The 15,526-nt window shown below is 38.1% G+C and overlaps 2 protein-coding genes across 2 annotated transcripts; one reads left to right on the top strand and one right to left on the bottom strand.

Moving 5' to 3' along the window:
* Positions 1-227: 227 nt before the first annotated feature.
* On the bottom strand, positions 228-5,381 carry sarnp (SAP domain containing ribonucleoprotein). Its single transcript, XM_022763251.1, has 11 exons — positions 5,311-5,381; positions 4,090-4,189; positions 3,587-3,630; positions 3,396-3,466; positions 3,062-3,113; positions 2,667-2,740; positions 2,269-2,306; positions 2,082-2,107; positions 1,922-1,990; positions 1,633-1,719; positions 228-1,457 (listed from the first exon to the last, which is right to left on the bottom strand). The coding sequence occupies exons 1-11, from the start codon at positions 5,341-5,343 to the stop codon at positions 1,416-1,418; spliced, it is 636 nt and encodes a 211-aa protein (XP_022618972.1). The 5' UTR covers positions 5,344-5,381; the 3' UTR covers positions 228-1,415.
* Positions 5,382-8,647: 3,266 nt separating this feature from the next.
* Positions 8,648-15,329, top strand: LOC111234954 (melanocyte protein PMEL-like). Its single transcript, XM_022763204.1, has 12 exons — positions 8,648-8,728; positions 10,339-10,434; positions 10,717-10,863; positions 11,717-11,845; positions 12,149-12,310; positions 12,532-12,864; positions 13,240-13,470; positions 13,999-14,136; positions 14,230-14,332; positions 14,420-14,625; positions 14,705-14,795; positions 14,896-15,329. Exons 1-12 carry the CDS (start codon positions 8,671-8,673, stop codon positions 15,056-15,058), a joined length of 1,857 nt encoding a protein of 618 aa, XP_022618925.1. The 5' UTR covers positions 8,648-8,670; the 3' UTR covers positions 15,059-15,329.
* Positions 15,330-15,526: the final 197 nt, after the last annotated feature.

Here is a 15,526-nt window from a genome sequence, read left to right as displayed (position 1 = left end):
AATAGCTAAGATATCAAATCAAAACACTCCAGTCTTACTTTTGATAGTCATAGCACTGAGGAAAACTGTGACTTAAGTGACTTGTTTCCCTGAGACTGCACGTACATAATGAATAACTGAGTTCACTTCTAAAATTATCCACTTAAATGAGTCAGCGACTCTCAATAGCAACCCCCACTGCTTACAATAAAGTCACAGAGAGAGTAAAAACAAGATATAAACGAAGCTGATATCAAAAAAATCAAAAACAATTTATTTCAAATCACAAAATGTTAGAAAATGGACAGATAACTGAAGCAGTGTACCAATGGAATCCCAAAAAGAAAACAAGAAAATAACAGGCCATCTGATAAATCAAAAGTACAATTGAACACACTATTAAATACAAATAAGTGAGTTACGTCATTTAAAAGGAACATTAAAATATTCAACTGCATTACCTCTGATAAATATAGATTTTACTTTCAATTGTCAAAAGCAGGATATTCTTACTGTTCAACTTCACTTTTCTTGATTTTCTCAGTCCCAACACATTTTACACATTTTCTGTTTCACCCGCTGAAATCTTCCATTTTCCTTGTTGGAGACACTACTCTCCGGGTTTTGTTTCTATTCTTATTCTCTTTGAACAAGAAAAAGCTGTCTCACTGGTTTCTGATCTGTTGATCTTTACTCTTCTTTCTTTTCCTAATTTCATCCTGATTTGAACCAACTTGTATCAAGCAAACTTGCATACATGACCAAACTTGTTACTTAATTTTACACTTTCTGCAGCTACTCCACAGTAAATGTATTCCTTGCCTCAACTTACTCGCATCTTCAGTTTGATTTGTGAAATTTCAAGTGGTTTTATGCAGTAAGCTGGAAGGCTTTTACTGTGAAGCAGCTGCAGGAAGTTGCTCGACTCACCACCAATGGCCAACTATTACTTCAATAAAGACTCAATAAATGGACTTTATGCAGCATTGGTAAAGTGCAGTTAAGATGAGCAAATCAGAAAAACAGTATGAGTCCTATTTGTCAGATGAGCAGTAACAACAGGAAAGATGAGTAAGACAAAACTAGCATCTTCTACATTACACAGGAGCTCACACAGCCCACAGCCCAATAACTCCTATATAAAAGCAGGGAAATGAAAAGAATTGCCTCTCAGGAGTGAGAAAATGAAAACAGAAATCAAATGTTTTTTTTTCAGATTTATAATATTCACTAACTTCAGGCTCAGTAAATAATTGAAACCTTTTTCCTTCCTTGTTTTTCAAACCATTTAAACAATTTAACTCACCCATTTGTCTTTGTATTTAACTATACTTTTGAAATATAGGAATCCTATTAGTGATATTTGTCGTCTTCGGGGATCGTTGTTGTACAGCCATGAAAATGCTTTACAAAAAAAGCGAACTCTAAAACAGTATTTACACTTTCCCAAATCTTTCAGCGCGCTTCATTTTTTTTGCCTGTGGAAAAACAAAAAGAAACCATTTACATTATTAGGCTCCCTCTCTTTTTTCATTTCCACCATTCATTCCCTCTGGTCTTTTTATAACATTCTACATTGTGATAAAATATAACTGACCACTAATGACTGAAGTCAAACAATAAAAACAAAAGTAAGGAATGGGAAAAAGTTACCTCAGCATCATCTCCACCACCTGAGCCTGCACTTGTTAAGATCCCAAACCTCTCCTTCCTTTTTTTCAGCTTTTCATCCTCTTCCATCTGGAAAAATGAAATGGTATCATTCAAATGACAAATTTAGACTCCAAAAGGCAGAAAAACGTTATTTTCCAGCCAGGAAACTGGGAACTGTCCACGTATTTCCCAAAAATGATCTGATATTCAGCTGTAAATTACTGTTAATATTTATTAACAGTAATGTAGTTGCACCATGAATCAAGCAACCATACAAGCTCATAGTCACCTTTTGTGAGATGGATGAAACGTTCATGCCAAATCTTTCCGCTCTCTTCTTCAGCTGATCAACGTTCACCTTTGTAAGACACAAGAACAATCTACTTAAAACTGTCTCATTACGGGATAAAAAAAAAAAATGTTTGAACTATATTTTTTGCAAAACTTACAGCAGCTTTACTGTTCGCAACCAGACCTGTTTAAGAGACGGATGAATGAAAGTGTGGGGTGAAAAACAGCAGGCAGAAGACATTGTGAAGAACATGTTAAATGTTACATGCTCCCAAAGCACTATGATGTATAATGTTATTTTACATTATAGCAGTCAGTTCAGTAAAGCAAAGGGGGACTACAGACCTGGAGATGGACTGGAAGCATCAGCGGGTAAACCAAACCTGGAGAAAAGGAACATAATGAATTGAACATGACTAAGTGCACTGATATTTACTTCAAGTATAAATCCAGCTTATACCAACTTGGGTTTTGGCCATCATTTTGATCAGTTATGATGACACTGGTCACAAGAAACTAAGCACAGAAAGGACAGAATGTTTGAGAAATAATTTTAGTATTCACTTTTGTTTTCTGTTCTAAATAAATTTGGCCATGGTCTGATCATCTGCCTGTTTGTGTTTCTTGTCTCATTGTGTTTTTAATGGTATATGTTACCTTTACTGTTAGAAATGATGGTCAAAACTGTGAAAATAAGATCCAAACTAAAAGACACTCATAGAAGGATGGTGTTGAAGCCTCACCTTGCTGCACGTATGGCTTTCTTGCTCTCAGATGACGCAGGCATGTTGAAACGTTCAGCTCTCTTCTGTAGTCTCTGCTCAACAAAAGGTAAAATTTTCAAAGAAATTGAACAGTTGAGACTGACACTGCACATAGAGGTGTTGGGTCTGCTGATGAATATTTCGAAACATTGAAATTAATCTATCATGTACTATTATGAGTTCTTGGGTTTCACAGTCACACACACTTTTGAAGACCACTCAAAGTTACCATGTTACAGAAGTTCCTGCTGGACGTTTGTGTTACATGCTATATAAGTGTGATATCACTTTCACATGTGACAAACTTTGTATTAAAATATACAGACTGAGGCTTACAATCAAATTATTAGTGCTTGCAAACATGTCATACGTACTTCACTGGAGGATGACGGAGGAGTTATTTTCACCACCTTCTTTTCAGTAGGTCTGAAAGAAAAACATGTAAAGACATCGAATAAGCAACGATTGATTTTGCTTTAGTGGTGAAAACTATTGACACATCATAAAACTGGGGGTGACATTTCTACACCAAACCTGATGACTCCCACATGTGAAGCCATTTAGACAAAATGTACACATGAATTTCAGCCACATAATCTAGGATCAAGACTAATGCTTATAGCACAGAAATAACAAATGTTACTAATTAAAACGTGATATTTTGCTTGTTTGTCAAAAATTGTGTAGATTAAATGAAAATGAACTTACGTCTCGCACTCAGCTGACTCGTCATCCTTGTCGGCTTTTACATTGTTGGCACTCTCAACTTTAGCAAAGTCCTAAAAGTAAAACATAAACTTTAATACTTAAATCACTACTTCACAAATGGTCTGATGAAGTCTGAGACGGGGGAGTGAAAGAACAGATACTGAAAAAAATCACAATCACAATCACATTACCTCTGTGTCCTCTGCCAGCACATCATCAACATCCACATCTTCCTCTGTTGTTTGGAATATGGGATGAAGAAATTTCCCACCAACAGATGGGAAGAAAGAAAGAGACACAGATGGAGGGATCAGTGGTTTTATCACAATAACAAATGCAGAATGAACAGGATACACAGCCTTATAATACATCAATACTTCAAATAATTCATCTCAATCACATCAAGTGCATATCTGACCAACTCTGTAGGTAAAAATTGGTTATTTGGTAGAGTAATGTGTGCAGGATTTTTCTTGCATGCCTGTGCTATTTGATTACAATCAAACCACCCACTTGTTTATACCACCAAGTGAGTCACAATGTGTACACATTTAAATTTACTCATTTGGCAGACTCTTCTATCCCAAGTGACTCTCAAGTGAGGGATAACACTAAAGCTTCAGTGCAGTAGGAGACTTTGGTTTACATATTAAGTACTACATCTGTTGAATATGTGTAGCGTATATATCCTCACCATGCTCCTCCAGATAGGCTTGCAGTCGAGCGATGAGCTCTCCTTTGTTTCCTTTGGTCTCCAAACCTCGGGCCTCACACTCCTGCCTCAGTTCAGCAAGCTAAAACAGCAAGAGAACCAGAAACAGCACTTTAATTAAACAAGCAAACAAGCACCAATTTTGCCTTGCTGTCATCTCTTTTAGTTTACAATAGATTCTTCAATGTAAGGTAGTTCCAAATAAAACTGCTCAAACGGAGATCTGTGGATTATCAAGAGAACCCTGTACAAAGTTTCTACAAAGCTGTGTTGCAATGATTTGAGCACTAGAATCAAAATCTACTTTATCTTCCTGGGGTTGGGATTGTAGCAGAAACTGACAATGGGTGATAAATTAAAAGAAAAATCTGAATACATGAGTGGAAAAACAGGATGGCAATGCCCCCATTCCATAGGGCATAAGGAGGTACTGTATGGTTTAATGAGAAGGACAATGATATGAATCATGTTATGGCCTACGTAGTCACTAGATCTCAACCTCGTTTAACACCTGTGGGAGATTTTGGGTCAACATGTAGGACAGCGCTCTCCACCACAACCATCATCATCAAAAAACCAAATGAGGGAATATCTTTTGGAAGAATGGTGTCCATCCCTCCATTAGAGTTCAGTGGCTTGTAGAGTTGTTCTGGCGGTTCGTTGTGGCCCAACACCTCACCAAGACACAACTGCGGGTCACATCTGTATATTTACTAGGTGAATATAGTGTTTTTATCAATCTCTTCTCCTCTACTTTGAAGCTGCTGTAATAAGTGAGTTCCCCCCTGTTGGTATCAATGAAGTTTCATCTCATCTTACGCAGACGATCAATGGAGGTCAAACACTTATGCTTGTTTAGCGGTGTCGTTACTTTAATTGAATAAAACTGGCGGGACACTGTATCTAGCAACAGGAGCTCCATTTAAAGTTTTAATACAATACTATATTTTATCTGTTAATTTTAATTAATCTTCTGATGGCTTAATGTTGTGTATTTTAACTTAATTAGCCGTTAGCTTCGCAGCTGAATGAACAACGTGAACACACGCCGGTTGTTAGCCTTCACATATTTTACTCTTTAAAATATCCACTTATCCGTAACCTCACTCTTTGGTATAACAACTAACACCATTTATAACATATTCTTTCATAATAAACCCACCTAATGAATGTAATAAAACGTATATTTATGTCACTACCAACCTTCAGCTTCTGCAGCTCTATCACTTCGGCCATCTTTCTTTGTTGTTGTATCACTTCCTCCAATCAAGCAGGAGCCGCTCTCCTTCTGAACAGCGGCGCGAACCCACAGCGCCGCCCGCAGGACGGACTGACACACTGCAGGCCTGCGTGGAAACAGCTCTCCTCAAACATTTCATCTTGTTGAAAAATAAATTGAAATTACCTCGAAGGGATTTAACAATCTCTGACACTCAGTTGAAGTATGTTAGCAGCGACAAAAATGATAATTGCAGTTAATATAAGTGGTGGAGGAGGAAGAATTCAGACCCATTATTTAAGTAAGTAAAAGTCCCACATTGAAAATGTTACTTAATAAGTAATATGTACTTAACGTACTAAAAGGAAAAGTACTAATTTAGATAGTTGTTATGTTTTAATTTCTGCGAGCTGGCAAATATCTGGACCATCTCACATGGGATCCTGTAAAACATTGACAAAAAACAAAAGAGCAAAATAATCACGTTATAATGTAAGTACTTCTATATTCTTTCTAATAACACATATATGTAGGGAAAGAAATTCCAAAATGCCCATTAGTTAACAGAAAACACAGGATTAGACCCTGCCATTGCTCTCAAACTGAGGGACTGGTCTGGGACTTAACGATAAATATTAACTCAGTTTGAGTTGTTAAACTGCTGTGATGCTGCTAAAGGTGCATTAACTATGTTTTTGAATACAGTGGTAAAACTGAATGAAAACACTTTATGAGCTCACCCTGTCTGATCTTTAGTAACATGAGGAAAATGGTCCTGCAATTGATAACCTATATTAGCTACTTAGCAATATTGTTGTTTTAGAGACAAGAAATTGTCTCTAAAACAATTTCTTCTGCCAGCACAAATATTTTACTTAAAATACTCATAATGTAAAATTTCAACATTGCAAATGAAGCACATTTTTTATTCCTGAGGGACGTTCCAATGTTGAGGCCCAGGGCAATTAGTCCTACTATACCCCTCACTCCTACACCTCTACACAAGTTAAGCAAGTATATTTTTAGTAGTAATAGCAAAATATTTACACTCTACCACAACATGGACTTCTAAAATGCTGTGTATGTAGTTTTCTGTCCCAGTTTTTCTTTGAAGGAGAGAAGATGAAAGCAGTGAGACGGTCCACATTCTTGTTGCTAGGCAACAAGGTGCTAAACATAACTCATTGGGCATCATGTTGTTGTCGCATGCAACAGATAGATGACGGTGTGTAAAAATGACAAGTTGTGGTTTTACATTTGGTTATTTGCTAAATTGTTTCTTGGACTGGAGCAGTGAGTGAATGTTGTTATCTTTGGAGAGAGCCAAGCCAGCTGTTTACCTCTGTTTCTACAACAACAACAAACAACAAGTGAAGAAGCCTGTTTCCCAAAAGGTCAAACTATAATCTATTTCTGTTATTTTTTTCTTAACCTTTATCAACCATGAGTGCTGACCAAACTGTTTCCAAAACCTTGACTCAAACCCTCAGACAGGTTTAATTCTTGTTATATTGCCTGATGCACTCAGCAGTGCTTTTTTGACTGAATTGAGATGACCTATTTTACAGTATGCTTGCAATAATTTAGTATATTAATACACTATGTAAGGTCAGTGCACATTAGAGATGCGGCCTGCAGGGGAGTTACCGGGTTCATGGTCAACATGATGACAGATGGAACAGGTCTGGGCAGGATTTGCTGTGAATGCTGACATTGTTTAAAAAGAGGTTTAAACAGTGTCACAGTTTGGCATATGATATGGAGACAAAAAATCTTTCAACAAAGTGACTTTATAGTTCTGGGGGTAGAAGGACAAAGCCGGATGAATTTAGGGAGTCACAAGTGCTTCAGTAATCCTCATTAATGTTGCATTCCTCCCATTTTTTTCTCCACAGAAAAAGCCTCTCTTAGCAGAATGTGTGACCTACTGTTGTAATGACACAGAAATGAACAACTCCCTGTGACACTTAAATATTACACATACTATATTTGATCCCATATGTAAGTTTAGTGCATTTGCAGCTAACGTAACTTCTATGAATATAAATAAAAGTTCTTTTAGAGTTTTCTGTAATTTGGATTTGACGGCAGATAATCATTAGTAGCAACATGTATTTGAGAGTAAATCCGCACATAATTAGGAGTAATTAGAGAGGCAGCCCAAAATGGGTCAGGTGACTTCAGCAAAGATTTAGGTGACCGTTCATATTGTATTTGAAAGCACATTCTTTGTGGAACTAGCACCCAAAAATGAATGACACTGGAACCCTCATGATTCTGACTCCTGTTGTATTGCACAGAGCTTTAAACATTTAATTAATTGTTCCCTTCAAATTTATACATTTTTTTGTTTGTTTTTAATATATCTATAAAGGTTTTATAATATGGCCAAATTAGCATCAGAAAATAATAATCACAGAAGCTTTGGTATTAATGTAAAATATTCACTTAACTCCAGATAAAATTCCTCTTTACATGTATATAATCACATGGTTCAATACATTTTTATTTAAGTAAAATTATAAACTACATAATGTAAAAATCCTCCATGGATTTGAAAGTCCTGCAGAAGTATGATCAGCGGCAGCAAATGTACTTAAAATATTGAAATTAAAAGTGCTTGTTGTGAAGAAAGAAAAATGCCCATGTGTATATTACATTATTATATATTATATTTTTTAATAGTTAATAATTATGCATTAGTATGTAAACAGCATTTTAATATTTAAGAAGCTAATTTTAACACGTTTAATTAGTTTGGTAATTTCTATAACAATGCATCATAATTTAAGAGCTTATTTTACATTTTTTGTATAATTTACAAAGTAGCCAGTAAATTTAGCTGTAAAATACATGCGTGTCGAAAAGTGCAATAGAAGCATAAAGTAGCATAAAATGAAAATATGTAAGTACAGAAATTGAGTGATTGTACTATAACACTTTTCACATGTATATCACTGACAGCTTAATAAGGTTCACATGTGCAGGATGTTTATTTAAAACATTTTTTATTTTGTTCGGTTTATGCACACTCGAGCATGTCTCGTGGTCCACTCTGTTGCCATGCAAAAGTACATGTGGGATTTTTGCATTTCTTATGTGATTATGTGGCACTTTCTCTACTGTACGTACACGTGTAATCCCCAAGACATGCTTTTACTGTAAATACACAAATCATTATCAGTCCAGGTGCCCCTAAGTCTCACTGAAGGAGGGGCGGGCTGCAGGGCGTTTCTTCTGCTAATACACTCTGTGAGGTCAAATATCAGAGAGTTTATAAACCCAGTTTTCTGCTGCCTGCTGCTCACAAAAGGGATTTTTCACAAATAGGAGGTGCACCGACAATGTGGACGACTACTATACTGTTGGTGCTGCTGGCAGTAACTTCACACACTGTGGCAAGTAAGTACAGAAAATATATTTTTAAACAGAATCTTAGGTCAGAAAGATGATGAAAAGAATTCAGATGCTAGCATATACTATTGGATTGAATGAGTCTCAAACTGCAGTTTTAAACATAATCCAACTTCAAATACAGGAAAATAGCTCCTGTGAGTGTTTTATTATAATATATTATACAATTGGATTATTTGTTCATACTTGTATTTGTTATAACTATGAACAAAGTAGAATGACATGGAAATATTCACATAAAGTACAAGTAGTTGAAACTTTGAGTACTGCAGGACAGCAGTCAGAATGCTGTTATACTGTGTACATTTAATCAGAAGACTTACATTTTTGTTTCTTTTTCATCATTGTCTCAAACCATCCCAACCAACTCCATTTCAGACATCTAAAGCCTTGGCACACTGTTTAATATGTTGTTTAATATGTCTGTCTGATGAAAGTTAAGCCTTTAAAATGTATATGTGCTCCATGAGACATAATCGTCATCAAATCCACTCTGATTTCTTTCCTTACATGGAGGTAAATCAATGTTTATGGTAAGGTGCACTGGATTTTAGCACCTCCAGCAGAGACACATGTTTTTTGGCCTATAGGATCTGTGTCTAGTTTAAGACCCAGTTTCACGTTTTTCCCATGACCTCTTTATTCAACCATGCATGACAGTAAATGACACAGAATTTGACCTTTGTAAAGCAAAGTACCAGCTATTTATCTTAATCCTTTTATTTTTAAGTAAATTTAAGTTCACATCTTTTTCAAAAGCAAAAATCACATGCCCATGCATCATGCACAATGTAAGAGTTACTGGTCATTATAATAATTCCCTGAAACTATGTTTTAATATTCTGGGGAGCATATGATAAAACAACACTTGCATTTCAAGAAACATACTCATTTAATCTGTGTAATATTTTTAAGAAATTGAGTATCAGAGAAATTAGTCATTTAGCCACCTGCCTCTGCAGAATCTCACCCTATATTATATTTCTTTTTATAATTCAACATTCAACAGTTGGCATTGGACATCTAAAAGCCAAACCATGAGTGGAGTGAATAAAGACAGTGATCACTGTGGAATAATCCAGACAGAATTTATAATCACATTCAAAATGTGATTTAGCAAATTACCTCTGTTGTCTGCCATCAGGTTTGGACTGTGTTGATGCTTAATCCAAATTCAGCCCTGTGACAATGTTAATCTGTGTTAAAAAATCATGCACATGCACACACACACACTCGCACACGCTCAGCTGAGCATCACATGAGAGGGATTGGAGGGATTTGAGATTAATATTAGCAATAAAACACCCTAATCTGGTGGGCACCTACAGTCACCATTACCAGATCACTGATGAGGAAAAGTTACTATGACATAAAAGTATATACACAGGATATATTTCTAAAGACTAACAGTGGGGTTTGGAAAAGATGCATATAAAAATGCACTGACTTTTTAGAGAAGATTTTTCCACTGTTCATTTATCCCATAATGTAAATTCTGTGCCATGTCTCCGATACTTTAATTTTACCATAAACTGTAAATATATGTTCTGAGAAGTGTTCATTTTATGATTTCAATATATTTCTTTTTGATATTTCAGAGCCCAAAAACCGCTTCACTCGCTATCCATCATGGAACACTAAGATGTACCCAGTCTGGAAAGATGGAGACCCACGATACAAAGACTCCTGGAGAGGTACTTATGTCAAAATAATGCTGGTATAATCAAACGCTTTCAAATGCCCATACTTTCTTACTTTACTTAGTTTTTTAAAAAGTATTCTAGGTCATTTTATTAGGTAGTGGCAGTAGTAAAATGACAGGAGTTGTGGGGAAGAGAAAGCTGGGTGACATACGACAAAGGGTGTGATTATATGGTCTTGTTAAACCTCCAGGCCATCAGAACACATTGTTACTTTAAACACACATCTGAATTTATTATCACTTAACATATTTGTTTACCTGTTTTCTTTTACAGGTGGAAGAGTGACTTTCAATGTAGGGAACGATTCGCCAACCCTGACCGGGGCCAAAGTTACCTTCACCATTGACTTGCAGTTCCCACACAACCAGAAGGTGCAGCCTAACGGAGAAGTTGTCTGGGCTGAGGACTGCATAGTCAATGGTAACGCACCGTGCACACACTTACACACAGTGGTGACATGCGATGTACACGATGTTGGTTCACCACTTTTGTCTCAATATCTCAATATTAGATTGATCGCCATTAAATTTGGTACAGATGTTCATGGTCCCTAGAGAATGAATCCAATTGATTTTGGAGATCACCTGACCTTTCTTCTAGCACTACCATGAGGTTGACATTTGTGGTTTTGATTGAAATGTCTCAACAACTATTAGATGGATTGCTGTGTAATTTGGTACACAAATTCATGGTGCTCAGAGGGTGAAACCTAAGGAGTTTAGGGATCCCTTGACTTTTCCTCTAGCGCCACCAGCAGGTCAAAGTTTACCCTTACCCAGTGAACTACCTCAACAACTACTAATAGGATTGGCAAAGAGCTTGATACAGACATTCGAGGCTCCCAGGGGATGAATCCTAATGACTTTGGTGATCTGTTTACTTTTGTTCTTGCTCCACCATGAGGTTGACAGTTGTGGTTTTGAGTTAAATATCTAAACAACTACTGGAAATAGAAATAAAAATAGAAACCATACAACAAGAGCTATTAAATTATTGTGTTTAGAAGCAGCAAAGTCAGCAACGTGTAATTTCCTCAATATAAGAATAATATGATATTATCTACCATGACAACATACACTAGAGTGGTATATAAGTTATAATAAGTAATAATACTTTGAATATTTGTCTGTGGTGATAGAAATGCAAAATAGTATATAATGTAATAAAAAGAATAATGTACAGTATTAACATAATGGTTATCTAGGCTCTTAGTCTTTTTTAAACCTCTTTGGCACAATCTCTAACAGCCACAATGTTCTTGCTCCTGCTACAGGAACAAAATACCACGAGTCTGAGCCAGTGTACCCAGCACAGAACACTGACTGGGAAGCTGTTTTTCCTGATGGGACACCAGTTAAGAAGGACAAGAAGCCGAGCTATGTGTTTGTCTGGAAGACCTGGGGTGAGTGGAGCGTTTGTCTCTTATCAAATGTCTCTAAACTATGTTTTTTCTGAGGGTCAGAGAGTTTCTTGCAACACATGCCATGACCTGAAATGTGACCCGGGATGGATTAAACATGAGCCCTATCATATGCACTCATGTGAGCTTTTAGATCTTCTTTTCAAGCTACCTCTGACCATGAACACGTCTCACAGAATGTTTGGCATTTAAACCCAACACATTATTTGAAATCATACGTAGATATTTGTAGTGAAGAGACAGGAAAGTGAATCTCAAGTGTGTCTCTGGATGCTCATTTGGCAGGTCAGTATTGGCAGGTGGCAGACGGCTCCTCCTCCTCTCTGACCATCGATACAGACGACATCCCACTGGGCTCCTACACCATGGACATCGTTATCTACCACTACCGCAGCAAAGAGAAGTTCATTCCTCTGGGATATGCCACCACTCAGTTCTCCATCACTGGTTAGTTAGGGAAAAGTTATTGTTTTTTTTTGTTTTTTTTGGTTGGTTTTCATCTGCAGTCCCTTACAAAGTCATTCTAAAAAATAATATAAGAATGTCAGATGCACTACAATAATAAAAAGAGAAGAGAATATTAATGTTACTTAAAAACATCAGTCAAACCACCTATACTTTAAGGTATGAATTCCAACTGTTGCCCATTTATTTGTTGTTCTCCTCAGATCAAATCCCCTTCGCTGTCTCCCTGGACCAAGTGAACGACATCGTGGCCGGGGACATGCGCTTCATCCAGAACAGGGCGATCGCCTTCACCATCACCCTCCACGACCCCAGCGAGTACCTCAGCAACGCAGACATCACCTTCAACTGGGACTTTGGGGATGCAAGTGGAGCTCTCATATCCAGAGAGCTGACTGTCACGCACACCTACATCAGCTCTGGCTCATTCAAGCCTCAGGTGGTGATCCAGGCGGTCATCCCGGATAAGGCCTGCGATCCACCAGTTGATCCTCCAACCAAGGCCCCTGGTCCACATACTGATCAGGGCACCACAGGTAAGGAACCAAAATCAAAGGATTTGGTTTATATAATAACAAAACTCAGTCACTGCTCCTGGCTCCCATCGTTTTTCCACTTGTTTTAGTACAAATTAAACAAATGAGATGTAATGATCCACCTGTTCCACTCTTTATGCTAAGCTAAGCTAACCAGCTGTTGGCTATAGCTTCATACTGAACAGACAGGCATGACAGTGGTGTCAATGTTATCTAACTCTCAGCAAGAAAACGAAGAAGCATATTTCATATTTCACAACTTTGAAAGCTAAAATATTTCATAATTAGTACGTGGTTATGACACCCCACCTCTGCATAGTGAACATACATTGTATTAAACCATGGACCTAACCCATCAACCTTGTCTGTGTGCAGTGAAAGCTCCTGCACTGGCGTCTGCTCTCCCTCTGCTGATTTCCACCAAGTCAACTGGTCTGAATGTCAATATGGTGCCGTCAGACACAGAGGAGGACAACACTGAGGATGAGGCCTCCACCGCCTCCACCACCCAGCCTGCCCAGGAAACACCCACAGTGACCAAGACTCCCTCCCCCATCAACCAGGACACGCCAGCTGACAGTGACGCAGGGACTGGGCTTGCAGCAGGTACTTGCTTAAACATAATTAAGGTAGAATTTTACCACATGATCATCAACAGAGGTAACACGTGCAACAACAGCAACGAGTCCTTTTTAACTGCAAAATACTGATCTCATATCTGCTGACGGACTGCCGTGATGATGAACCAGATAGCAGAACCAGCCAACTTCCTAAAATGTAAATATGATGCAAATCTCTAATGAGGCTCTGTCATAACACAAGCGGAGCAAGATGACTTCACAATGAATTGCTTTGTGTAGTGTACTAAGGGACAAAGAAGAAGAAAATTATTGGGTTGGGGTATTATATTTAGTAAAGAAGCCAACCCCTCCTCAGTGTTATTAAAAGAGTCCTCCACTGATTTGGCATTACACTCCCACAACATTGACAGACAGGAAAAGAATATAAATTGATGCTAACTCTATAGAGGAAGTTTCATTTTGGGTTCCACATAGAAACCAAAGTAAATAAAAGTAAAAAACCAAAACTATGTATTAGGCGATGTTAATTACCTGTGGTTGTTGTCCTCACCAGGTACAAAGCGAACAGTGACCCTGACAGGCCAAGCTGCAGTGGTAGTAGTTGCTAAGAGGGAGGCTAATGAGAAACCCTCCGATGATGACTGTGTGATTTATCGATACGGCTCCTTCTGCACCGGCATTGAAGTGTTTGGTGAGTTACCTTTCATTAGTGCTATGTTTATCAAAATGTGAAATGATCATCAGTGACCATCCTTGACCCTGTGGCCCTTGTTTTTATTTTCAGAGGGCATTGAAACAGTACAGATAGTACAAATGGACAACGCTATTGTCGAAACACCAGAAATGGACAAAAATGTTGTGGATATCACCGTTACCTGCCAGGGAAGGTGAATGCTCCTGTACTTTACTTTCTCATCCAGAGCAGTTCATTATTTATTCTTACTCACTCGAGCATCGTCTCCATCTTTCTCCAGCCGTCCCAAGGAGGTGTGCAGTGTGATTCTGGACGCAGAGTGCTTGAGGCCAATTCACACAGCGTGCAACATGGTGGAGCCCTCAAAGGAGTGCCAGCTGGTGTTACGTCACTTCTTCAATGACTCTGGTGTCTACTGCATCAATGTGTCCATGGCCAATGATGTCAGTTTAGCTGTCACCAGTGCCAAACTCAACCTTGAGACGGGTACGCGACATAACCGACATTGGTTTGACAATACATTTCTGTTTCATCCTGCATACTGATGGTGTTATCTTTGTCTCAGGTCCCAGTGTTTCCTCCTCTGGCACCATCGCCATGTTGTTGGGTGTCGTGGTACTTGTTCTAGCTGTGGGAATAGTGGCATATTCCTACAAGTGAGTAACTTGCAGTATCATTTGATAAACTGTGATTACGAAAATATAGATTGTAGTCACTTTGATCAAACTTGTCTGTATTCTGTGCTCCACTCTCCAGGCGTTTCAAGTCCTACCGACCTCTGAAGGAAGACGTGATCGCGTCTGGAGGACAGCAGCTCGGCCGGGATCAGAGCTGCTCCGGAGCCTCGATCTTCTGGAACCTCCTGAACAGACGAGGAACCGTCGACAACTGCCCTCTGCTGCAGGACAGGCCTGTTTGAACCATCACTAGCCTTGCACAACCAAATACAAAAACAAGCAGCATCTGATTTGCAGGTTACAGGCACCTGAGATGTCTTTTTGTACTTTTTGTTTGTTTTGTTTTTTTTACATATTTTCCAAAATGAGAAACTTCATGACGTTTAAATCAAAAATTAATTGGAACTATACCTTAGTAATACTCTGATCTTTTGTACCGACTTGAAGCAAGTTTGGTAGAAAAAGTGTCTGATTTTATTTGGACAAAACGAATTTGAATGTTTTTCCAATAAACTTTGCTCAAACATTCATGTGCTTTTACTCATTCATCATACATTTCTAACAGTGTAAGGCAGCTACACTGATGGTGTGGCTGGGCTTCTTGATTTACTATTGAAGACTTGAGACAGACTTCCTGTCCCTTCAAAACAATCTGATGCCGGACTCATCCATGTTTTACAAAGCTAACAAACAAGAGGACTCCTCCCTTT

Source organism: Seriola dumerili, unplaced genomic scaffold (genome assembly GCF_002260705.1).
Source record: "Seriola dumerili isolate Sdu_G_001 unplaced genomic scaffold, Sdu_1.0 BDQW01000468.1, whole genome shotgun sequence".
In the NCBI taxonomy this organism is placed as follows: domain Eukaryota; kingdom Metazoa; phylum Chordata; class Actinopteri; order Carangiformes; family Carangidae; genus Seriola; species Seriola dumerili.
The sequence above is the reverse complement of the archived record's forward strand: the minus strand, read 5'-3'. Positions and strand labels throughout refer to the sequence as shown.

What these genes read in the sequence shown, in the direction of transcription:
- LOC111234954 (XM_022763204.1), top strand. Translation starts at nt 8,671, where the DNA reads ATGTGGACGACTACTATACTGTTGGTGCTGCTGGCAGTAACTTCACAC. An exon ending in AACTTCACACACTGTGGCAA is followed by an intron (nt 8,729 to 10,338) that starts GTAAGTACAGAA and finishes TTGATATTTCAG; the next exon opens with AGCCCAAAAACCGCTTCACT. An exon ending in CAAACTCAACCTTGAGACGG is followed by an intron (nt 14,626 to 14,704) that starts GTACGCGACATA and finishes TCTTTGTCTCAG; the next exon opens with GTCCCAGTGTTTCCTCCTCT.
- sarnp (XM_022763251.1), bottom strand. Translation starts at nt 5,343, where the DNA reads ATGGCCGAAGTGATAGAGCTGCAGAAGCTGAAG. An exon ending in TAGAGCTGCAGAAGCTGAAG is followed by an intron (nt 4,190 to 5,310) that starts GTTGGTAGTGAC and finishes TTGCTGTTTTAG; the next exon opens with CTTGCTGAACTGAGGCAGGA. An exon ending in TTTCATCCATCTCACAAAAG is followed by an intron (nt 1,720 to 1,921) that starts GTGACTATGAGC and finishes TCATTTTTCCAG; the next exon opens with ATGGAAGAGGATGAAAAGCT.